At 40.3% G+C, this 25,258-nt stretch overlaps 1 protein-coding gene across 1 annotated transcript in view; it reads left to right on the top strand.

Annotated features, from left to right (window-relative positions):
- si (sucrase-isomaltase (alpha-glucosidase)) overlaps positions 1-25,258 on the top strand; it is a 173,275-nt gene that overhangs the window by 9,442 nt on the left and 138,575 nt on the right. The window contains exons 3-10 of the mRNA XM_041804892.1: positions 110-195; positions 281-401; positions 6,077-6,186; positions 6,471-6,622; positions 13,924-14,095; positions 14,398-14,497; positions 15,496-15,608; positions 18,846-18,971. Coding sequence (XP_041660826.1) covers positions 110-195; positions 281-401; positions 6,077-6,186; positions 6,471-6,622; positions 13,924-14,095; positions 14,398-14,497; positions 15,496-15,608; positions 18,846-18,971 — 980 coding nt within the window. The remainder of the gene's footprint in view (positions 1-109; positions 196-280; positions 402-6,076; positions 6,187-6,470; positions 6,623-13,923; positions 14,096-14,397; positions 14,498-15,495; positions 15,609-18,845; positions 18,972-25,258) is intronic.

The following is a 25,258-nucleotide window of genomic DNA, read 5'->3' as shown; positions in this document are numbered from 1 at the left end:
AAAAACTGTGAAAGCACCCTTGAACCACATTTTTCTGCCTGCAAATGAAGATTGTTGTTCTTCTGCGCTGAATTTTGTGTTTTCAGTGAATGTTTTCTTCTTTTGTCAGAACCTACTGAAGAATTCATTCCTCAGTGTCCCAACATTCCTCTGGCTGAGAGAGTCGACTGTTTCCCTGACGCTGGCGCCTCAAAGGTGTGACTCAGCTCTGATGATTTACATAAATATTTGGGGTGAAGGTTTATCTAAATAACTAACACTAACCTATCTCCTTGAACAGCAACAATGTGAGATGCGTGGCTGTTGCTGGAGCCCACTGGATGAGCGAAATGTCCCCTGGTGCTTCTTCTCCACCAACCACAGCTACACGGTGGAAACTATGGAGAATCCCACTGCTTTTGGTAAATCCCTGTCTGTGCTCAATCTACGCTTCTCATGCGCTCACCAGCTGATGAAAGCATTTGGCTTCTGTTTGGGTTATTTTCTAATTCTAACTGCTCCACTTTCCTTCAATCTGTCAGTCTGTCCTCCTCACATCATTTTTCCTCTTTCACTTAGTCTGCCTAAGGCGTTGGTTTCTGTGAAATATGACAAGGATGGCATATCAGAAAACATGATTGACTTTGCAGCATGCAGGTTTTTCCATTTTCTGCTTGATTTCACTGCCGTATAGAACTCAGTTATTGTGTAAAAGCAAGAAAAACCATTGGGCATTTTAAATCTGAGCGACATTTCCAAGCACATTTTTCCTAAATAAATAAAAAAAGAAAACCCTTGAAATAATGTCTGGAGGATTGTTTATAAAATTGGTTTGACTGAAAATAATTAAAAAAAAACCTTTATGGTGCCCTGGATCTGAGTTCACTTGACCCCAAAGTCCTGATAGTTTGATCAGTATGAACATACATGTATCTGACCTGGACTCAGTACCCAAGACTATTTAAAGAGTCCAAATTATGTGTACTCAAGCACAATCTGCAGATATGGTGAATGCAACCACGGCCCAGTTAGAGCAATAAATAATAATAATAATGATGATAATAATAATAATAATGATAATAATAATACTTTTTATTTATAAAGTGCTTTTCAAGAACTCAAAGACATTGTATAAAAGTTAAAAGACATTACATGCCAAAGAAATCAAAAGACACTATAACAGCTAAACAGACAACATGCAAACAACAAGCAGATAATCAGGCAGCAAAGACAAGACAACAGAATCAAACATTAAAAGCCAGTTTAAAAAGGTGGGTTTTGAGCAGGGATTTGAATGTGGAAGAGTCTTGGATATGTTTAGGGAGTGAGTTCCAGAGGGAGGGGGCAGCTATGGAGAAGGCTCTGTCCCCCCATATAAAGGAGCTCTAAACTTCTCCTGTGTCTTTTTATCCATGCAGCACAGGCCCATTTCATCCCCCAAGCTCCATAGCTCCTATTACCTGCTCAGAGTACAGTAAAAATGTTGGTCGAAACGCTCACTATGATAGCTGCTTCTTTTTTCTTCTTCTTGGCGGATTTGCAAACCAACCGTATGCCACCACCTTCTGTATCAGACTGTATGTAAGTTAGGGTGCTCGGGCACAGAATGGTGCTACTAATGTATAAGCAGATGTGAGGAGAGGGGTAATCGTGCTCGAACAGGGTACAAACAATTGTTCGTGTATGTAGAGGTAAAAGTACTGATTTTAAAATACACAAAAAAAGTACAGTGTACGAAGAAACTACTTCATTCCAGTAACATGACTAAATGTAATTAGTTACTTTCCACCCCTGCAAACCAACTGAAGCAAACTGAAGGCATCAATCTCAATCAGTATTTGTTGTTTGTCAACACTAATAAAATTTGTCCACTGTTCGCCATCTTTGTTTTGATATTCCCATTTTTTCCTGTCATCTTCTGACACTATTTCCTGTGTCCCACCCTCTCTTTTTCATTGGCTGTTTGCAACACATGTTCGCAGATTCGGCTAAAAATATTTAAACATGTTTGATTGACGGCGACTGAGGTTGGGTCACAGATTCTTGTCTTGGACCTCAACCACGCTAAGATTTTTGTGCCAACTAGCCATGCTGCTTGTACCCAGCTAGTGCAGACTGGTGCAGATCTGACCCAACTGGGAACCATGGGTAAAATACAGTGGGAATCTTGTGGTTTATCCTCAGTTTTTGTAAGAGAGGTGACCAAAAACCCGACCGCCACTCTGACTGAGCTCCAGAGATCCTGTGTGGAGATGAGACAAAGTTCTAGAAGGAAAACCATCACTACAGCCCTCCACTGATCTGGGCTTTATGGCAGAGTGACTGGGTGGAAGCCTCTCAGTGCAAAACATGTGAACGCCAAACAGTTTGGCCAGTGAGCTGCCAGATGATCCAGGTCTGTAGGGAGTCCTGGTTGTGTCAAACTTGTGCTACTGCACAAGTTTGACTACTGCAGGCTACTGCAGGCTGTTCCTTTGACCTCATGGCTTTGCTTTTGCTCTGATATGCCTCGTCACTTGTGAGGCCTCTAAATCATACCCAATCAGTTTAATTTACCACAGGTGGACTCCAATCAAGGTGTAGAAACATCTAATCAAAGATCAAGAGAAATGGGAGGAACCTGAGCTAAATTTTTAGTGTTGTTGCAGAGTCTGAATACTTATGTCAATGTGATAGCTCCGTTTTTTTGTTTTTATAACATCATAACATAACTGAAAAAAGTGAACGGGGTCTTAAAACTTTCAGAATGCACTGTGTGTTCTGCAATCATCTCTTAGTCTATTTTGGTTAAGAACCACTTGCAGCTTGCAGAAAAAAATAGGTGTGCATGTGAGATGTGGCACTAATGCAGGCAGTCTGAAAGCCCTGAATTTTTAACTTGCACATGAAATGAAAATCACGCCGTGTCCTGGCCAAGACATGTGTCTCACGAGCCCAGTCTGAATCAGGCTGCAGAGGACTGTCAGTCCTGATAAACAAAAATGACTTCACCTGTCTTTATGACAGTCTGAGTGTTACACACTCTCTGGTTGGTAGCGACCATGAAATTTAGCCAGATTTAGCTGAGAGGTGGCTGAGAACTGGGAGCTCTGTTAGCATATTGTACCCTTTGATCATCCTGGTAAATGAATAACCTGGGACTACAGCTGTGAGTGAATGAAATCCCACCCCAGCTCACCTGATGAATTTTCAGCAGAGTGCTCAAACGGAGGACTCCTGCAGTCACTTTGGAGTGGTGTGAGTCACTCATCATTGAAGGAAGGGATTTGTCAAGTTATGTTTTATTTGAATACAATTATTTAGTCTGAGAAACTTCTCCTGTCAGCGCACAGCTCTCTAAAAATGATTTATGAGGGACGCTAGGATCATTGAGAACAACACTCAGCTTTACAACCACTTGAAATGTAATAAAGGATGTGGAGAATGTTTCAGAGAAGTTGACATTTCCAAAGTCTTCTCCTCATTGTTTGAAACTAGGAAACTAGCAGACGCTACAAAGAGATTCTGCACTCAACTCTGAAACATGCACAGAAAATTCCAATGGAATACCAAATTTATTGGTTTTTGCTTGAATTAATAATAATAATAATAATAATATCTTGAATTTATATAGCGCCTTTCAAGGAACCCAAGGACACTTAAAAAAAGATATAACATGGTAGTGAACTGAGTCTTTGCTTTGCTTACCTATGTCTTGCACAAGCTTTATATTTACTGTTGGTGGCCCCATGACCCGGACTTGACCCCAGTTTATAACTAATTTGGTCTCTGTGAGTTCATAGTCTGCTCGAAGAGGTGGTCTTCATATGATTCAAGATCCACTGAACACAATCTTGCCTGAGCAACGGGTACTCATCAGGAACTAGAGCTGTAAAGAAGGTCTCTACATGTGCAATGTGCACCAATTTCATCATCTGATCTGCACAGTAGCTGCTGAGGAAGGGAGAGGGTCATTGTTGGAATCTTTAAAATAATAAAACATCCATAGAAGTAGGATGGACTTCTCTACCACATGGTGGATTACAAAGGTCAACCAGACATGACATGAATATTTGCAATGGTCACTAACTCTTCTTTCTCCTTCTTGATGGATTTCAAACCAACTATGCACATGCCACCACCTACTGTCTACTGTCCACTCAGTACTTGGTCAAAGCTTCTTCTACATAAATTACTGCATCAATGTTTGTATCATGGAGCCGATCAGTCCGTGGTCCTGCTGAGGTGTTATGAAGCCCAGGTTGCTCTCATATCAGCCTTCAGCTCGTCTGGATTGTTGAATCTGGTGTCTCTCATCTTCCTCTTGACATTTCCACAGAGATCCTCTATGGGGTTCAGGTCAGACCAGTTGGCTGGCCAGTCACACACAGTAATACCAGGGTCAGCTAACCAGTTTTGGGTAGTTTTGGCTTCACTGTGGGCAAGGGACAAGTCCTGCTGGAAAAGGAAACCAGTATCTCCATAAGCTTCTCAGCTGATGGAAGCATGAAGGTCTCAAAAATCTCCTGGTAGACGCTGACAGCATTGACCCTGGACTTGATAAAGACCAGTGAACAAACACCAACAGATGACATGGTAGCACAAACCATCACTGATTGTGGTGAGTGGAAACACTGGACTTAAAGCAGCTTGGACTCTGGGCCACTCTGATCTTCCTCCAGACCGTGGGATCTTGATTGACAAAAGAAAATCCAAATTGTACTTTCATCTGACTTTGGACCACCGAGCAATGGTCCAGCAATCCAGTTGCATGACACTTGTAGTCCATTTCCTGGACCCGTCTGTGTGTGGTGGCTCTTGATCCCCTGACTCCAGTCTTAGTCCAGTCTTTGTGAAGCTCCCTTAATTCTTCAATCTGCTTTGTTCAACAGTCCTCTGAAGGCTGAGCTCATCCCTGTTGCTTGTGCTCCTTTTATTAGTCTCTGAGAACAGACTGTCCTTTCAGCAGTGACCTTCCTTGGCTTACCCTCCTTGTTGAGAGAGTCAGTGAATCTCTTCTGATCTTTTGTCATGTCAGCAGTCTTCCCCATGATTGTGGTTGTGTGTACTGAACCAGTGAGAGAATGAAGGCTCAGGAAACCTTTGTAAATTGGACTTTTCCACAAAATTCTAAAATTTTGAGATAATAGAGTTTTGATTTTCATGTGCTAGAATGAAATCGTCAAGGATAAAACAAAAAAGAGCTTGACATATTTCGCTTTAGATGAGATGAATCTAGAATATATGGAAGTTTAACTTTTGAAAAAAATGATAATTTAATTTCTTAAGATGCATTTGTACTTCTTTTAAACTTCCAAACTAATGTACGTAAATGTGACAATGCCTCACTCTGCAATGCAGTCAGCCTTATGTAAAAAAGAAAAAACAATCCATGAACCAAAGGGAACAGGCAGAAGAGACAAAGTTCTGAGTGGTTTTCTACTGGTTTAGCCCAAAGACAAATCCCCATGTTCTTGTATAGAATTGCTGACCCCAAAATTATGAAAACTTCTTGTAAGTCAAACATATTTATTGTAATATATTGCAGTTTGGATGGCATGTCTGGTTCAGACCAAAGTTTCAGGACGTCCCATGCAGTCACAACTGCCAACTCATTTATCTTGGACTTGAAATTGACTTTAGATGGATCAAAATGTAAGATTTAAAAAAAGAGACAGACCAAAACTGTGTTTAAAAAGTGCCACAATAATACAGAAACTCTGAAGGACATGCATGCACAGAATTTATTCTTTTCCACTTCCTGTTACAATAAAAAATGTTTTGCCCTTTTTTTCTATTGATCTTGTGAAAAACCACATTCTAGTGGGAATACCAACATTGTTATTCCAAATAAGATGTTGAAAAAAGGTTGAAGACAACAATCAAAATTGATGTGCATTTGCTTAGGGCTTCCTTGTCTGCAACAACTTAGAACTCACTGAAAACCTTTGGGTCCTGACCCGCAGGAACCACTGGGCTTACATAATCTCCATACTTGCTGACTTGTTTCGCACATTTCAGAGTCTAAATGGATTTATTTCAGTGTGATATGTTTATGGCAGGTCTTATAGGTATTTTGTTAGCTCAAACTTGTCTTTTTATCTTTTTAATGTTGCAGTGTACAATGCCAAGATGAAGAGAATGGCCTCTCCTTCGTTATATGGAGCTGATGTCCAAGAACTGGCCTTTCATGCAGAAATGCAGACGGACAACAGGCTGCGATTTAAGGTACAAACTAATGAGCACCATCTCTCTCCCTCTCACTGTTTTCATTTAACATCTCCACACACTTCCTCCATACATAAACCCTGATAACAACTGAGGGAACAGTGAGATAAATCTAGTCTAGTCTTTCCTCTTTCAAAAGAAGTCTTTTTGAAGCATGTTTAATCTCAATGCAGCACCAAACAAAAAGATAGGAAAAAACACAGAAGTACTAAACAAAGTAGGAACATGATGGGGATATAAGATGCCACGCTAACACCGGCGGTGTGGTTGTTTCCTCCTGACAGATCTATGATGCTAACAAGCAGAGGTTCGAAGTCCCTCATGAGCACGTCAGCAGCATCACCAACAACCCGTCCAGCGCCATCACCGAAACACTGGAGGTGAAATCCGAGCCCTTTGGCCTCATTGTGCGCAGGAAGGAGAACAAAAAAGTCCTGTGAGTGCACTCTATATGTTTTTTATTTTTATTTATTTATTTTCAAGAACAACAGCAGCACACTGTGTGTCATAGCGGTGACACATCCATCTGGAAAACCTTCCATAGACTGTGTTTGGGGAAAAAGCAGAGGCTTTGAAAAAATAATCAGTCAGTGTAAATGTCAGTCAGTATGCTGCTGTCAAAGACTAAAACTAAGGTTAATTTGATTGTAATTTCATTTCATTCTAGTTAGTTTTTCAAGCTCCACATGTTTTAGCTTTAAGGAAGTGGGAAGTAATACTTTCTCTCCTTGACATTGGAAATTTCTGCAAAGTTCTGCTCTAGACGCTCTTGTTTTGCAGCATAAATTTCCTCCTCACAAAGCTACAAAGCACGCTGCTCCAACCCGGAACATGAATAACACATAGAGGACCAATCAGCTCTGGTGGCCCCTTGCACTATAATCCTAGCTGATTGCATGAATGTGTATTTCTGGAGGCTGCTGTAGTGCCAGAGTGCCCCAAAAGTATTTTTAGGCCAGCTGAGATGTTGAATATTTAATTTGGTGTTTGGCCTCTTGCTACTCTCTCACACTTGTTATGTACTGAACTCTCACAGTCATGCAGTAAAAATTAGACTAGGCAGCTGTCAATAGATTTGCATTGATTTTTTTGTATCTCATTTAATGCAATTACATCCTCTAAGGTGGTCCCTGCACCACATAATCTCATTACCATGCTTTAATGACATGCAGCACCTTCACATGTTAGTTTCCCACAGCAACAAGTAATTATGCTCATGCCAATCCAGGCAAGTTTGCGAGCCCCGAGTGACACAGCAGTGATCGATCATCCCAATTTGTGTGGGCGCACGGCTTAGATGCTTCATATTAGACACCACATAGCATTACAGCATCATTATCATTGATTCTATGCACAACATGACACCTCATAATAAATAGGGGATTTAGGGCATGGGCTCTGTGGTTTTTATTACTTCTAAGACGTGATGCACGTGCCATATAATCATGGCTTATGCACTAATGGTGTTTTGCACGATGCCAGGGTTTGTTGTTGTGAATCAGAGCTGACTGCCAATTACAGGGCATGACAAATTTCCTCACAAGGCAAACGTTTATCTCATATCTAGATGACTCAGATGTTTCTCTGCTGGAAAGGTGAAAGCTGCAGCTTTCCTTCTGACATTTCAGTCGAGATAATGCGGTCAGGATCAAAGATTTGGCTACAAAAACACTAGCTTTGTGTGTTTATCTCCAACATCTCTGCACTAAAAGAATTTATTTTCCTTGTAGGTTGTTCTTGCATCACATGACAACCTTTGGCTTCTGTCTTTATCTTCCTTCACTTACGCAGCATTGTTTTTATTAACTATGCATATATGATGACCTTCAACTGGGAGACGAGAAGCTGTTGGGGAGATTAGTTGTTGAAGATTAGCAGCTGTTTAGTAATCAGATTGCTCTAACTTTTCCTTTGCTCCCTTAACCCTGTCTTTATGAGGCCACATGTTATATGAATTCTCATAATCCCTCAGGGTGCTTATGTCATATTCATGGTAAAGGTCAGGCTTGGCTCGCTCATACTTAACCTCTGACAGGGAAAAGATTAGCAGCTTGCAGGGGGATAATGCATGCAGTTTGTCCACATTAAACAGTATGATCAGGATATTTTTATCATTTAGCATCCTTTCAGTTTTGCTTATGTGAGTTTTTAAGCAATGGAGTGACAGAATACATCCAGCTACATCCAAATCAGGTTTTCTATTATATTAAACACACATGGAAGAAGAAAAGCCTCTTTGCTTGGGAGAAATTGATGTCTAAAATGGAACCTAAAGTGGGGTACACAGTATAAAGCAGAGTTTCCTCTAGACTTTTCTGTCTCTCGCCAAAATGACTGACAGTCCTTTAGCATTTCAGCTCTTTAGAATAACTACCTGACATTTAGATAGCCATGTGACCAAAAACCTGCATCTAAAATTCCAGTAAACCAGAATAATCCTTACCTTATTCTTACAGCCTGCTTGTTTACACATATAACTTATGACCAGACCTTGGAAATGGCTTCAGAAAGACATTACTTTGTCTTTGTGTGAGTTGTTTGAACAAACATATTTCAAAGTGTAAACTTTTCCTTATACACATGCAGTCAGTTGCTCAATATGCGGCTACATTTAACACGTACACAGCACTAAGCTTCACATTACCTCTGCGGGCTCAAAGTTAGCCCATTAGCACATTAGCTGCTACCATAACTTAGCAGCTAACAACAGCCAAACACCATCCTCCAATGACAAAGCCATCAAATCGTCCAAACAAACAAACAACCAGTGCTCCATTAACTAGACACTACTTTAAAACAAATGAAAATTAAGTCTTACTGTCAATCCGTCCATATTAGCCCTCATTGACTGATGATCTCAACTGTAACCTCCACTAAAACAGTAAAATCCAACCATTGTAGTTTCTTTGAAGTTTCCTGAAGAAAGACTAAAGCATCCACTGTGGATAGTTTAGTCTAGTCATCTTGAATACCCAGCTATGGGGAAATGAAATGGTGCCTTTCTGCCCTTTCTTTGCCTTTCTGCTCAGTCCAGGCCCTTTCTAGTCCCTGTAGCTGGACTGTGGTTTATTCTGCTCAGCTATCTGCAATTCCCTTTGTGTTGGCTTCTCAGTTACCTTCAGCCATGACTAACTCAACATGCTTCAATGGGCTGATTTCCCTGCATAGTTTCTAAAGTCCACCTGAGATAGGTGAGATTGATGTCGTCCATGTCGATTACATGAATATTCACCGCCAGAGTTAGCCATGTGCTGTGTCACGTAGACAAATAACCCCAGCAACAAACAGGAAGTGAGTCATAGTAAAATTACTCTGAGTTTATATTAAAAGTTTCTTAGTCACAATATTGGGTGTCCATGCTTTACTAATGCAAATTTCAAACCGCAAGATAAACATATGTGGCAGTAATCTTGGAGTTAGAGTGTAAACTGATGAAAATGTTTTTTTGGGAATCTCTCCAAGATCTTCCCGAGATATCCGAGATCTTCCTGAGACAAGATTTCGAAAGAGTGAACTGATGAGGTCATTGTAATAGGATCTCCTGACTGGTTCGTCTGTGCTGCCGGCAAAGCGAAACAGGCCGCCCCCACAAGGCCATTTAGCCATTTAGAAACACAGTAGTTAAACACTTACCAAACAGATACGTCCTGCTCTATCCTTTGCTGCTGCTGGTTTTCTTCCCCCTCTCTCTCCGAACTATCAGGGTCAGGCTCCGGGTCTAACACGTACGGATGTATATCAAAACTCGTGAGTGAAGTGAAGTATTCTACTTAATTTTATATTAAAAACCATCAAGTACTGAAGTAAAAAAATAAACACTGAAAACCACCATAAGGAGGTCCAAGCTTTCTGCCAACAACGTAAAAACAACCAGTTGTTTGGCTTTCACAACATGACAGTCAGTGCATGCACATAGCAAAAGAAAACAATATTTCTTCCCAAAACAACCGTTGCATTGCACTTTCGGTTTGGTCAAACCTTATAATAAATAACCCGGAGGTCCATATTTTCTTGTAGTTACTGAACATTGAGGACCGGTCATATTTCACTGTGAAAGCCCCATGGTAGATACTCAGTACTTTGAGTACATTTTAAATGACTCTCTATTTACCTTTACTCGAGTAGATTTATTGAGCAGGAATTCTATCCAAGTAGATTTTACCACAGTAACTGTACTTTTACTTGGTTACAATAGTCTGGTACTTTTCCACCTCCCGTATTTGGCAAAGACCAGTAAATACCAGAAAAATACCAGAAACTCTGATATAAGATGCTAATTTTGGGCCAGATTACCTTCATCAGACCAGTAAAGGCCAGAATATCTGATGCTTTTACGGATAATCTGGACAGATTCCTCTCTGGTGTTAGGTTAAGAGGGATTCTCTCTCTTCTGATCTGCTCAAGAGATGATAGGTGCCACTCTGATTTAAAATCATAAATGTTAAACATGTTCCATATTTACAATAAGAGACCCCATTGTGGGGAAATAGGGATGAGAATTTGACAGAAGTTTTGGCCCTGTTTTTCAAATTAAGAAATTCACATTGAAAATTGATTCTAAAAAATAATGTGAGCCCTTAACAGAAAAACAGCTGTGAGCTCTGCTAATTTAAAGCAGAATCAAGACAAATAACAAAAAATACAATCTGCAGAGTAAGTTAACTTAACTTAGCCATCATACATGAAACCTCTATACAGATGCCACTATTTTGCTAATAAGTGAAAGTTTTAGGGTTTTCTTTTTTGCAGTTATTTGGAAAGGCTATTTCATCCTTTTTTGCTCATTTTCTTTCAAGATGGGAAGTCTGTTTGGTAGTTGCATGCAAGAGATAAGTAAAAAAAATACATATGGCAAGCTGTATGAGACAAACAGTGAGCACAACAGCATTAACAGTTAATTATAAACCAGATAACGCCTTCATGTGCTTTTCCCGCTCTTAAAGCTGTTATTGCTGGAAAATGCACTTTGATTTGACTCTTTATGGTTTTATAACATTTGGATTTGCCATTATCACATGACTGATTACTATCATGAGTTAATTCATTTCAGCAATATCAAGGTTAAAAGCTGTAAAATCACTTTCATATCTGTAAATTGCACCAAGCCATCATAATGTTTTTATAAGGAATCATGAGTTAATTCATACTAATAAACGTCCTGATCTCTGACTCCTGTTCAGACACTCCCTCTAGTTAAACAAAGCAATACTTGAGAATAACTTTCAGTCATTTATTTTGACTTATTCTACTGCCTGTACAAACTTCATTCTTTCATTTTCTCTGTTTTACTGTCAGTCTTTGAATGGTGAATTAACACAACAGGCTAGTGACATTCAAGGCAAATAAGAGTCACAATTAAAGGTTATAAAATATGAATAAATCAAACATACTAGACCTTAAGGTCTGGATGTTTTTTAAAGCAGGGGTTCGGATCCCTGAGGCCACCAAACCGGGCCCCCCAACGCCCTGAAATTCTGTCCATAAAAGTTGTGAGCAGAATCAGGTCTCTGCTTTTTGCAGATGATGTGGTCCTGTTGGCTTCATCAGGCCACGACCTTCAGCTCTCACTGGAACGGTTTGCAATAGAGTGTGAAGCGGCTGGGATGAGAATCAGCACCTCCAAATCTAAGGCCATGGTTCTCAGTCGGAAAAGGGTGGAATGGCCTCTCTGGGTTGGGAATGAGATCCTGCCCCAAGAGGAGGAGTTCAAGTATCTCAGGTTCTTGTTCTTGTGAGGGAAGAATGGAGCGGGAGATTGGCAGGCGGATCGGTGCGGCGTCAGTAGTGATGCGGTCTCTGCATCGGTCTGTCGTGGTGAAGAAAGAGCCAGGTCAAAGGCGAAGCTCTCGATTTACCAGTTGACCTCACCTTTGATGACGAGCTGTGGGTTGTGACCGAAAGAACGAGATTGCGGATACATGCGGCTGAAATGAGATTCCTCCACAGGGTGTCTGGGCTCTCCCTTAGAGATAGGGTGAGAAGCTCGGCCATCTGGTCGGGATTCAGAGTAGAGCCGCTGCTCCTCCGCGTTGAAAGGAACCAGATGAGGTGGCTCAGGCATCTGGTCTGGATGCCTCCTGAACGCCTCCCTGGTGAAATGTTTCAGGCAGGTCCAACCAGTAGGAGGCCCCAGGGAAGACACAGGACACACTGGAGAGACTGTCACCCGGCTGGCCTTGACCTTGGCATCCACCTGGAAGAGCTGGAGGAAGAGAGCCGAGGAGAGAGAAGTCCGGGCTTTCCTGCTTAGGCTGCTGCCCCATGACCCGATCTCAGATAAGCAGAAGAAGATGGATGGATGGGTCCTGATTCTTTAGAGAGGTGGAAAACTTAGCGGCTGTTTAAAGGGATATTTCAGTATTTTTGAAGCTGGGCTGTATGAGGTACCTAGCAGTAGTAGTGGCATTAGCCTCCAGTGATTTCGGTAAGCATTGCTCCTTTAAGAAGACTCCTGCTCTGGCCATTATTGTTAATGTATCCTAGAGTAGCGCTGATATTACTCTTATGGTTTTATAACTTTTTGATATTCCTTTATCGAATAAAGCAGCGATTTATTACCATCATAACTCAATAAATTCTGTGGATGGACCTTTTAATATCTCAATATATTCATCAGGTCATAATGAATTATTGCTAAGAAACCATTATTGTCTCATAATCAAAGTTCTTTTGATAAATAGACAGTGTTGGTTCAATAGCCTGTACTTTGACCTGTCAGGACTGTGCTTTGAAACTCCCTCTAGAATTAAAATGAACCTTTTATATAAACCACTCTTGTGTGACATATTCTTTTGCCAGTTTTTTTTTGCACACAGGGTTCTCAGTCACCTCTCTTATGAAAGCCCTTCTCCCCTGATTACCCCCCATTGGCCTGGTGACCAGGTCTTAGAAGAGTCCTGGTTGGTCCAAACTTATTCTATTTTTGTTCTTGGGACTGAGCTCTGCAGGCAGTTCCTTTGACTGGTTTGGATTTTTGCTCTGGTAGTCATTGTCATCTGTGAGGCCTTTACCTTTTACCAGAGGTGGACTCCAATCAAGGTGCAGAAACATCTGAGCATGGATCAAGAGAAATGGGAGGAACCTGAGGGTCTGAATATGTCAATATGATATCTCAGGGTTCTATTTTTTCTAAATTTGCAAAATCCCCTGAAAGGTTTTCTCCTTTAGCATCAGGCTGAAGAAGTGAATATGTACAGTATCACATAACAGGAGCAATCGGTCATTATCATTTTTTCATTTTATTTCAACACTTAAGGGAAATGTTTATACTGCTTATACATGCATCTGCTCTCACTATTTGCATTGAATGTCCTGCCCATACAAACTTAATTTGTCCATTTTGTCTGTGTACCTCTGTTCTGTCAGCTGTGTACAGCTGGAGCATAGGCTTAGTATTTCAACCACCAGTGTCTTGTTTTGAGGGCTGTAGAAAAGCTACCCAGAGGGCTTATTAGAGCTTGATGGGATGGTCTGTCTTCTCTCTGTTTTTTTTTTTTTTCTTTCAACAGCTCAACTCCTCCACACGTCCTTGTCTTGTTCCCCACTCCCACTCTCTCTCTCCTCTCGCTGCATCTCACTTTCTTTCACCCTGCTTTGTCTCTCACATTTTTTTTTTTTTGCTCCCCTGGTCTTTTTTTTCCCACATCCCCTCGCTTGCTCTTTCTCACATCAGTCTGTCTTCTCACCTCCCACCAGAGACTTGTGTTTTCATTTTCTCTTTCTATTTTTTACATTTAGGTTTGACACCACGATAGGTCCACTGGTGTTTTCAGATCAGTATCTGCAGCTGTCTGCCAGGCTTCCATCCCATAATATCTACGGCCTTGGAGAGCACGTGCATAGACAGTATCGCCATGACACAAACTGGAGAACCTGGCCGATCTTCACCAGAGATGGTTTCCCTAACGGGGTGAGCCTTTCCCACGTAAACGTACAGATGTTTCTGCATGTAAACACATGTCAGTCCTCACAACGCTCTGCTCTGCCAGACTGTGTTCAAAGGCTTACACTTGACAAGTCTAACCGGGGTCTGTGTGCAAGATGCATGTTTACATGTGCTCACAACATGTGTAATTCCCTTTCCCAAGAGGGCTTATAATTGAATGCCTTGTAAGCTGATTAGGTGGTGAAGTCAACCCCTCAGTCTCCTACAGCCTTCACGTGCCTCACACCTCCTCCGTTAGTCCCTTCATCTGTCTGTCTTCTCTGCAGGGAACTCACAACCTCTACGGGCACTATCCCTTCTTCCTCTGTTTGGAGGATGAGAGTGGCAAGTCATTCGGGGTCTTCCTCATGAACAGCAATGCTATGGGTAAGGATAAACACGTGCAAGCACACGAGTCACATAAAGAGACAAACAAGTGCATGTAGTATTCAGATAATGACTAATGTCCTTAACCAAGAGATGTAAAAGAGTCCAAAACATGGTTACGAAAGAGAAGCTTGCAGAAAAAAAGCACATTTTACAGACTCTGAGTCACTGACTACATACATCTTCAGCTGCTCATGAACCCAAAAATGTATTCAGCCAATTACACAGCAGCAACCACTGCATTAAGGCATGGAGACAGACCAATCTCTTCTTCAGATTTTTACCTCTTCAATTTACAGGGACTTTAAGATTTGGGGAAAATAATAAAAAAGAAAAAAAATAATGAATGGGCATGGCACTCCTGGCATTGATAATATCCATGTCTCTGGCATCTGTTAACACAGAGGCAAAACCAGACAGCTCTGCAGAGTTAAAGCCGGTGAAAACTTCCCTTTCTTCACATTGAAAATGACAGTGATATATGTTATATTTCTAACAAAACTGAAAGTAAAAGGGAAGTAAATTTTTGCAGTGTGGAGAGCAGGCATGCAAAGATGAGTGATGTGCTGCAATAGTGGCGCTTGCATACTGTTAAGACAGTGTTAATGCTTCAGATGCTGGCATGTGATTGGCTGATTAGATAATTGTGTTAATGATGGGCATATATTTTTAATAAAGTTTTCCATGAGTGTACAAATGCAGATGTTTAAAGACTTCACAGACCGATTATATCAGGCTCTCAAACAGAAGAAAAAAGTGCCATTTCATGGTTGACTCTATCATCAACCAATCTAAGAAAACATTCTATTTCTCTTTTCTTTCCAAGGAGATGAATGGAAGCATTCAGAGTCCTTAAAGAATAAAAAGCAATATTCTCAGAAAGAGAAGTTTTGCAGGTTCACAGTTATTTGAGAGGCCTTTCAAAGGTTATGATTTATAGTTCAGGATAGTAGTGGGACTGAGTTGGCACTGTTTCCATCTCTGGTGTCTTTTTTCAGAGGTGACTCTGCAGCCCGCTCCCGCTGTGACCTACAGAACGATCGGAGGAGTCCTTGACTTTTACATTCTCTTTGGAGACACACCAGAACAAGTGGTGCAGGAATTCCTGGAGGTGAGGCACAAATTAATTCTTTTCTGCTACTTTTTATAGCTTAAACTCTGAGTGACTCAATAAAGAGAATGTTTTCCAGCATTCTGTTCAGCAAACAAGGTTAGAGAGTCGCCTTGATGTGGTAATAAAACTCAGAACATGTAAAATTGGAGTAGTTTAGGGCAGTGGTTCACACACTAGTGTGCTATGGCCCCATCTGAACCTGGAAATCTTCTGGGGCCACCAAACCCCCTAATACAAACATAACAGGACTAAAGTATTCACCTTCAGATTCTTAATGTCTCTGAAGGCCCTGATAAACTCTTAAAATTGAGCGGCATAATACACTATATAATACAGTATCTCCAGCAAATCCAACAAAAACAGTGGTAAAATAGAGTGCATTGATAAATTTAGCCCAGGTTATTCCCATTATTCTTGATCTTTGCTAAGATGTTTTCTCACCTTGATTGGAGTCCACCTGTGGTCAGTTAAACTGATTGGACATGATTTGGAAAGGAACGCGCCTCCTCATGGAGGTCCTCACAGCTGACAATGAATATTAGAGAAAACCAAGTCATGAGGTCAAAGGAACTGCCCGCAGAGCTCAGAGACGGGATTGTTGACAGGCAGGAGAAGGCTACAAAAAAAACGTCTGCTGCACTGAAGGTTCACAAGAACACAGCGGCCTCCATAATTCTCAAATAGAAGACTTTTGGCACATCCAGGATTCTTCCAAGAGCAGATCGCCCTGCCAAACAGAACAACTGGAGGAGGAGGGCCTCAGTCAGAGTGGCAAGAATTGAATGGTCACTCTGACTGAGCTCCAGAAGGACAACCATCACTGCAACCCTCCACTGATCTGGGCTTTATGGCAGAGTGGCTGGATGAAGCATCTCCTCAGCGCAAAACACACGAAAGCCAATGATGTATTCAAGTACTACAAATCTGTCACTAAAAAGTTTTTTGAATGGGATTTAAAAGCAAGATACTTCCAAGAAAGTGTTTTTTAATGGAGTGTTCCTGTTTTTTTTATTGTGTTTTAAGTTTCTTAAAAATGAACTAGCCCTGCCTTGTGTGTTTATTTTGATATGCCTATACTGTCAACACAACATTTTGGGAATAAGTTTTAAGTTTAAACAACTTTTAAAAAATAGTTTAATGGGTGAGAAATGTGTTTGATTACACCCTAGAAAATTAGTTATTCTTACTTAAAATACTAAGTTGAATAGATGACAAGGGGAAGTTGATTGTACAACAAATTTAAAGAATAAATAAACTGTCCTTTAGTAGACACCACTTAAAAAGTTAAGCCCAGTCTTTGAGTAATGAAATAACTACTTCATCATTTTAAGCAGACTCAATGTCAATTCTAAAACCATTTAAGTGCAGTCACTTGCCTCAGATGTTTTAAGTCAAGTCAACTTATCTGGGTTTACAGTGTGGAGTTTTAAAAAAGCACCTGAAGGACTCTCAGACTGTGAGAATCAAGATTCTCTGGTGTAATGAAACCTGTTTGGCCTCAATTCTACGAGACGTCCAGGCACCTCTCATCACCTGCTCAGTACCATCCCAACAGTGAAGCATGGTGGTGGCAGCATCATGCTGTGGGGGTGTTTTTCAGCAGCAATGACTGGGAGACTGCTCTATTCAGTTTTTCCTCAACCCTACAGAGATATCCTCTATGACAGTGGTTCTCAAATGGTGTGGCAAGGGACACTAGTGGGCCTTGAGACAAGTCTAGCTGTGCCTTGGGAATCTGGCTGGACCCCTGAAACCCCCCAGAGAATGGACCCTCCCCAGTTGTGATTTATCGATGAGTGTGTATGTGTGTTGGATCAGTGGCATTGGTGCTAGCATCCTGGCTAACAGCTACCTCATTTGGCAACCTATTATTGAGTTAAAATTGGTGTTGAAATGATCATTATTCATGCTACTTTTAACCAGGTTAACCAAATTTTCTACCCATTTTGCCACTAACTTAAACAATTTTTGCAACTTTTTAAAAAAATACTTTTGACCCATTTTTGCTAATTCTTTGGAACTTTAAGCCACATTTAACCTATTTTGCTACCTTTTTGATGGTTTTTGCCTACTTTTGCTATGATTTGGACATTTTCTGCCAATTTTTTCATGGCTTTTTACCATGTTTTAGCAACTTTAACTCTTTTTTGCCACTTTTCTGCCACTTGTAACCTATTTTGTCACCTTTTTGACACTTTCAACCCATTTTTGCCACCGTCTTGCTAATTTTCACTCACTTCGTTTGCTTTTGTTTGGCCACTTTTTGCCTATTTTTTCCCATTTATAATCACTTTTAAACCATTTTAACCACCTTTTTACAACATTTAACCCCTTTGTCCACTTGTAAGCCATTTTTCCACCTTTTTGACACTTAAACATGTTTTGCCATTATAAACCAATTTTTTGGCCCCTTATGCCATTTGTTAACCATTTTTGACGTTGTCTTGACACTTTTTACCCAATTTTGCCATGTTTTATCATCACTTTAACCAATTTTTGCCACCTTTTGCCCACTTTTGCCACCTCCAGTTGTCTGGGCCCCAGAAACCTCTCCCCTTTATCCCCCTTATGGGCCACCTTGACTGTTCTATGGTGTGCCTTGAGATTTTGGCCTAACCTTTGGTGTGGCTTGGGCGAAAAAAGTTTGAAAACTACTACTACTATGAAAACCTGTTCCACAGTGCTCAGGACCTCAGACTATATCTAGGTTGTTTCTTTGTAGAACATACAAATTACTTTCACACAGTAACACACAGATTTCAATATGCTCAAAATTGAAATATTGAACGAGTCAGACAGAGCATTCTTACCTTAATGCTTCCACTTTACATAGAAGAAACCAAAGACAGTTTTATATAGACTTTTTTGCCAAAAAAAAAAAAAATCCACATGAAAATGGTCCTTTCCATATCAAGGTGTAGAAACATCTCAGCAAAGATCATGAGAAATGGGAGGAACTTGATCAAAATTTCAAGTGCTGTTGTAAAAGGTCTGAATGCTTATGCCAATGTGATATTTCAGTGTTTTATTTTTCATAAGTTTATAAAAAAAACTCTAAAATTCTTTTTTCACTTTGTCCTGATGAGAACTGAGTGTAGATTAATAAGAATTAAAAATGAAGGGCAGCATAATTAAACTGAACAAAGTGAAGGGGTCTGAATAGTTTCTAATTAAACTGTATATTTTGCTATAGAAGCTCAGTTCTTTTTACCTATTACCATTCGTATTGTCCAGCTCATCGGCAGACCGGTCATTCCTGCCTACTGGTCTCTGGGTTTCCAGCTTTCTCGATGGGACTACGGCAGCCTGGATGAGGTCAAGGCAACCGTTGAAAGGAACCGCGCTATAGGCATCCCATATGTAAGTCAGCTTTTCTTCTCTTCTTCTCAGAGGTGACCTACATCTGGTGTGTTTGTTTGTCTTCAGTCCCACATGTTTTCTTTGTTTTTACTCATGAGGAAAAAATCAGGGTGGTAAAATTTTAATCTTATTATTGTCCTTGAGATACGCTGGATTTCATGTGCCTGACTCGTCCCCATGTGTCTGGCAACATCGTCTCAACTCTGAGTTGTAAATCTTCAGCATGTGAATCCTTGTCACATTTTGTTTGTACTCACAATTAAAAGCCACAATAAACTCATATCAGACTGGGTGGAAGGTGGCGGCTCCACTTCCATTCATGCAAGTCTGATTCCTTGACAATATAAGAAACAGCTCTTTAATTTAGAAACAACACCACCAAAATAAACAGAAGCATGAGATCTTAATCAGGAAACTATCAGGGAAATAAAACCATCAAACTATGTTTACTGGCATGCATTACAAGGCCAGATATGAAAATTGAGGACAAATTACAACCAAATCTTTGTATAATTGAAAGTTAGATATTAATATTATACTATTTTCCCAGTAAAATTTAAGCTATAAATCAAAATGGCATGAAGCAGCACGTTTAGAGACATAAAATTCAGTGCAATAACAACAAGACTCAACAAGGGAGTCAGTCCTGGGTTGCAGAGCAAACAGTCATCAGCTGAAACATCTACAACCTGATGCTTGCTTTGCAATGTGTTGACATGTCTGTCACTGCCAAGGTCAAGCTTGATGGCATCTCTTTTGTCCGGGCCTTTTCACACCTAGTAATATGCCCGAGGGCTGCTAGTGGTTTTTAGGCTCTTGGGACATCTACCAGGGGTTAATAGCAACCGTACAACCCTTAGATTATTTCCCCATGCTCCTGGTAATAAGCAAGGACTAATCTAAAGCAGTGGTTCTTAACTGGGTAGCCTCAGGAGCCACCAGTCTCTCTTACCACAAACAGTACCCAAATTTCCAAAAAATATTCAAAAACGCATGTTTAGTTAATGGAATATGTTGCAGTTTGGAGCATGATTGGACCAAAATGCATAATATGAAAAACAGAAGGGACAGAACTGGCAAGTCTTACACCCTCTTTTCCCATCATTATGTGTACATTTTTGCTGATTTTGCTGAGATCTTGAGAAATTACTTCATTATCATGATAAAAGCAGCTTTATTCATTGCAAGTAAAGGAGATTAATTAGTTGGAATACTGACCAAACATTCAAATTTAACCGATTTAACAGCAAAACAGAGTGACATAAAAGACATTGATGCATGTCCACTGAGGACTTCAGGACTTTTTGGCACCATTTTTATTTTTACAGAGACCTATTCGTGACCCACTAAAAACTGCTCTGCGACCCACTTTGGGTCTCAACCCACCAGTTGAGAACCACTGATCTAGAGCATTGCTGGGGTTGTGCCTGTCCTCCTACCTGCCTGACGATGCCCTCAGGCAGCTTTTTCGCCACATTCAGGCCTTAATTCAGCCTCAATTTTTGGTCCAAACATGCCTAAAAATTCTGCATAGTACTGTGTTTACATTTCATTGGTCGGTATATCGTCTGCATGCTCGGTTAAAAGTGTAGAAAACAAAAAATAACTAAAGAGTGGTTTAGTCATGATGCATCGTCTTTAAAGGTTTAAAGAGACGAGCTCACCCAGACACAAATCCTTCAAAGCTGATGGATTGTCCAGATTACATGCCTGTCGTCAGACTGATCCATCTCGCAAAGCTTCAAGTTGATTTGATGTTCAGCATCATTCGAGGAGACAGAGGTGATAGCAATGGGCTAGTTTAGCTGAAGCAACTGCAAGCCTGTTAACAATGGCGGCCTGTGGAGAGATTCAAGTGGATGTAGCAGAGGTGGCAGTTTGATCAGAACTGGACAGGATTTATCACAGATTGAATAAAATAGTTTAAGTGGACTTTTTTTCATACCAGAGTTGATTGAATTGAATTGAACCTATCAGACCTGATAACATATATATTCATCATCACAATCGTTATATGGCAGTTGAGAGCTGCAAGAAAGAAAGCGCGGATACATTGATCCCCTTTTGAGATACACCTCAAAATTTTACAAACTAATTTATCCACTACAGCAGGGGTGTCCAACTCAAGGCCCAGGGGCTGAATATGGCCTGTGGGATGATTATATCCAACCCACAAGGTCATGTCATATTTGAATTATTACTGGCCCACCAGTATGAGGTCTGCAGATTTCCTCCAGTACAAAAATGTGAACTGAACCTCGATTATTTCAAATATCCTTGTTAAGACATAAAAATCTGAAAAAGTAAAGAGTAAGAAAGATTTCAAAAAAAGTCAAGAATGTGGAAAAGGAAAATTAATTTGTGTTTTTTATTTCATATTTTAATTTTGCATCTCAAGATTACAACTCAAACTTATGATGTTGCCTTTTCATGTCATACTTTCACCTTTTCAACTCATAATTTGGACTTCAAATGCCACATTTTTACCTTTAAAATTTCCAATTTCAGATTTTGACCTTTTCAACTCCGTACTTTGGCTTTTTAATTCCATATTTTGACTGTTAAACTTGTGATTTCAAATGTATTTCTCATATTTTGACATTTTTAATGATTAATTTTTATTTTTTAAATCATAATTTGAACTTTTAAACTCCCAATTTTAAATTTAAGTCATATTTGTAACTTTTTAAGACATAATTTTGAATTCTAGCTCATATTTTGAAATTTTCAACTCCTAATTTTGGCTTTTTAATCCCATATTTTTACCTATTAGACTCACAATTTAAAATTTTAAGTCATATTTTAACTTTTAAACTCATGATTTCAAATCTGATCTTATATTTTGACATTTCAAACTTATGATTTCAATTTTCTCCTCATATATTTGATCTTTAAAAACACTATTTTTCAATTTTTAACATCATGTTCTGATCTTTTGAACTAATAAGTTGGATTATTATTGTTTTTTTTTGTTTTTTTTTTCCAAATGATTAATCATCAGTGCTTTTTTTCATATTTTATTGCTGGTGAAAATGAGGTGGACAGTTATGGTTAAATGTTGACCCTGTCAGGCTCTCAGGTGAGACCTAAACCCAGAATCCTGAGTCTGACACCCTTGAACTACAGAGTGATCTTTATACAGATTAGTCAAAGTAAATGGGTCATTGAAAAATGGAGAAACACCCGATCATTAGTGTTTTTTTCACATCCACCACTAATGAAACCAGACAGAATGTGCCTTCAGGCTCTGCTTTGACTCTGAAATCATATCAGCGTCAGGAATCTTGATTTATGGACACATATAAATGCCTAAGATCCATTTTGTCTTTTTAAACAGCAAGGATCCCTGTGGAGTCCAAGTAGCCCTAATTTACGCTGGTTTATTCTTTATTTGTCGATTCCCTATTGAGCATGACAACAGGTCACAGAGTGAAGAAACGTCACTTCCAGCGTTTTTCACAGGTATTAAATTGCACAAGTACAGAGGAAGCAGGATATAGTGTTTTAAATAAAGGTATGCCAACAGTTTAGTCTGGGAGTCGCTTATAAAGGTTGCCTAAGTTGAACATATAGAGAAAAATGATGAGTTAGGGCCTTGAAATTTGTAACAAGTGTCAATGCCACAAAATATACCATAGCAAAGATTCGAGACGTTAATACGATGAATGCAAACGTATCACCGTCGTCAATCAGAGGCATTTATGTGGCATCAACAAGACTTTCTTTGCAGCAAAAGAGAAACAGGACCTTCTGAAATAAAACCCAGTCGCAGCTTTGACATTCTTACAAGTTGCCCAATATGAAGCTGAAAAGACATCAATTAAGAACCCAAGGTAAATGCTGCATGACATTTGAAGAGGCTGAAGGATTTTCCCTTTCTTGAGATGAATGGTGCATCTCCAAAAGTGCCTGTCTTTAATCAGACAGCGGTGCTGCACAGTATTCATACAGTGTGGGGTATTTCTTTAGAGCTGTGTAGCTTTTTGTAAGAAAGGCAAAAGGAATCGATACTTCACCTCGTGCACACCTTGTTAAATCTGAACCGCTCATGCACTGCTGTGTGGTTCCAGAAGCGAGAGCCTTAACCACTACACTATCTGCCGAGACGTGATATGAAGGTTGAAGCGGGAGTTGGACAGACAGTCGGAGTGATAGGGATGGCCTTTAGCTTAGACGGGGTAATCCAGCTTTCTGTCAAATAATGAAGAGTCTGCTGGGCTCTACAGGTTCAATCCCGGGACAACTATTTTTCAAGCATCGCTGAATGTTGGCGCTGATCAAAGATCAATCGACCGAGTTTCTTTCATTATCTCATTCATCCTGATCTGAATGTTAAAACTACTCCAACAGCTCTTCCCTTTTGAGACACTCCATAAATACCAGTCCTGGTTGACATTTTCCAGGGAATGAGCCTCGCTGCTTATCTTTGGCCAAGCCTGCAACTAGTAACTGTAAAAGTCTATTTCACACAGGGCACAGGTGTTTGATGGACTCACTATACCTTAATTACTAAGGTAAACTCCAGCTTTAATCTTTATACTCCCTCATAAAACACTTTAACTGCATCACAACTCAGCAATGATTGCACGAATCAAGGACGCGGTTTGAACTCTGTCTTATTCAAAGATCAAACCCAACCAGATTTCAAACCCGTCTCAATAATTCACTCTGATAATCTCCTATCTTTCTTTCATGGCAGGACACATTAGGATGCAGCTGCTTCCTCTCCTGCCGTACTCAGGGACATATTTGATAACCATTAGATAGACCACAGAGGGCATTATCACATTCTCCCTAATATGTCTGGAGCTGATTACCATTAGAGGAAGGATCTGGCAGAGCCGTCCAAACCATCTGCTCTATCGATATGAAGTAGACTTTGGCAGACAGCGAACAAACATAAAATCACACCCAGACCAAAAAAAACAGAAGAATGTGTTAACATTCCCATTGTCCTCCCAAGGTTTAGCAGCACATTAACCTGGCTGTTTGCACTCACACCAGGTCTCCGAAAGCCCAGCAAAGGAAGGTCAACAGACAAGCTAGGGTTTGACACATTATCTCACAGTGCAAATGGTGCACAGTGTTGTTATTAGCCATGCTGAGACTGGAATATATTGTGCTAGGATGATGACAGAAGAGGAAGTATTATTTGGCTCATTTAAAGTCCCTTTAAAGCAGAGGTCTTCAGACTTTTTCACTCTTGCCACATACTGAGAAATACAGGGATTAGTGAAACACTTTAAACGCCTTGCCTTTTCTTTATTAAGCGTGACTAAACCCCTTAGACCACTTCTTTGAAAAGGCACACACCATTCTATAGAAGGCCTCACACATGACAATGCATATCAGAGCAAAAACCAAATGATGAGGTCAGCTGTCTGCAGAGCTCAGAGTCAGGATTGTTACGAGCACAGTGGCCTCCATAATTCTCTAATGAAAGAAGCTCTGCACAACCAAGACTCTTCCAAGAGCTGGTCCTCTGGCCAAGCTGAGCGATCAGGGATTAGGACCTTGGTAAGAGAGGTGACCAAGAACCTGATGATTACTCAGAGAGGCTAGATGGAAGCTTCTCCTCAGCACAAACATGTTAAAGCCCACTTTGTAGTTTGCCAGAAGTTTCCACGTGAAAGTCCAGTGGGCCCCTGTAAAATGAAGTAAAATATAGTGACATTGACACTCATATAGAGTTGAACTTAGCACTTTTTAAAAACCTGTTTTGATGCACACTACATATAGTTGAAGTACAGCCTTTAAGTCTTCAATATTTTACAATTTGACAGAGCTGTAGTCACTCTTGAAAATCTTGTTGCAAGTTTTCCACTGGGAAGAACAAAGGAAAGAGTCAAACTCACAGCAAGGCAATGCATACTGATGAAGAATGCACACTACCTTAAGGAACACCTAAAGTCTAAGGTGGCTTTCACACTAGGGGCCCGGTCCCAGGTCCAAGTGCACTTGAGTCCAAAGTTCGGTTCGTTTGGGTAGTGTGAATGCAAATGAACCGCGCCCAAGCACCTGGCCCGGGGAGGTGGTCTCGGGCGCGATTCCAGTGGACTCTGGCACGGTTCGGAGGAGATGTGAATGCAACCGCACTCGGATACAGGACAGAGCGCCGTATCAGCTTTATGACATCATCGTAAAAACTAAACTTCTTTCCACAGCACGGCAGTATGTTCACAATTTTTCCTCAATAAAGGATGGAAATCATCAGAATCCAGTCAATAAATGGTCTGTTGTGACTCACCTTACAGATGAACACAAGTTGGAGTCAGTGAGAGGAGGTG

The sequence above is a fragment of the Cheilinus undulatus genome, linkage group 2 (assembly GCF_018320785.1).
Source record: "Cheilinus undulatus linkage group 2, ASM1832078v1, whole genome shotgun sequence".
Classification (NCBI taxonomy): domain Eukaryota; kingdom Metazoa; phylum Chordata; class Actinopteri; order Labriformes; family Labridae; genus Cheilinus; species Cheilinus undulatus.
Note: the sequence above shows the minus strand (reverse complement) of the source record. Positions and strands in the feature narration are given on the sequence as shown.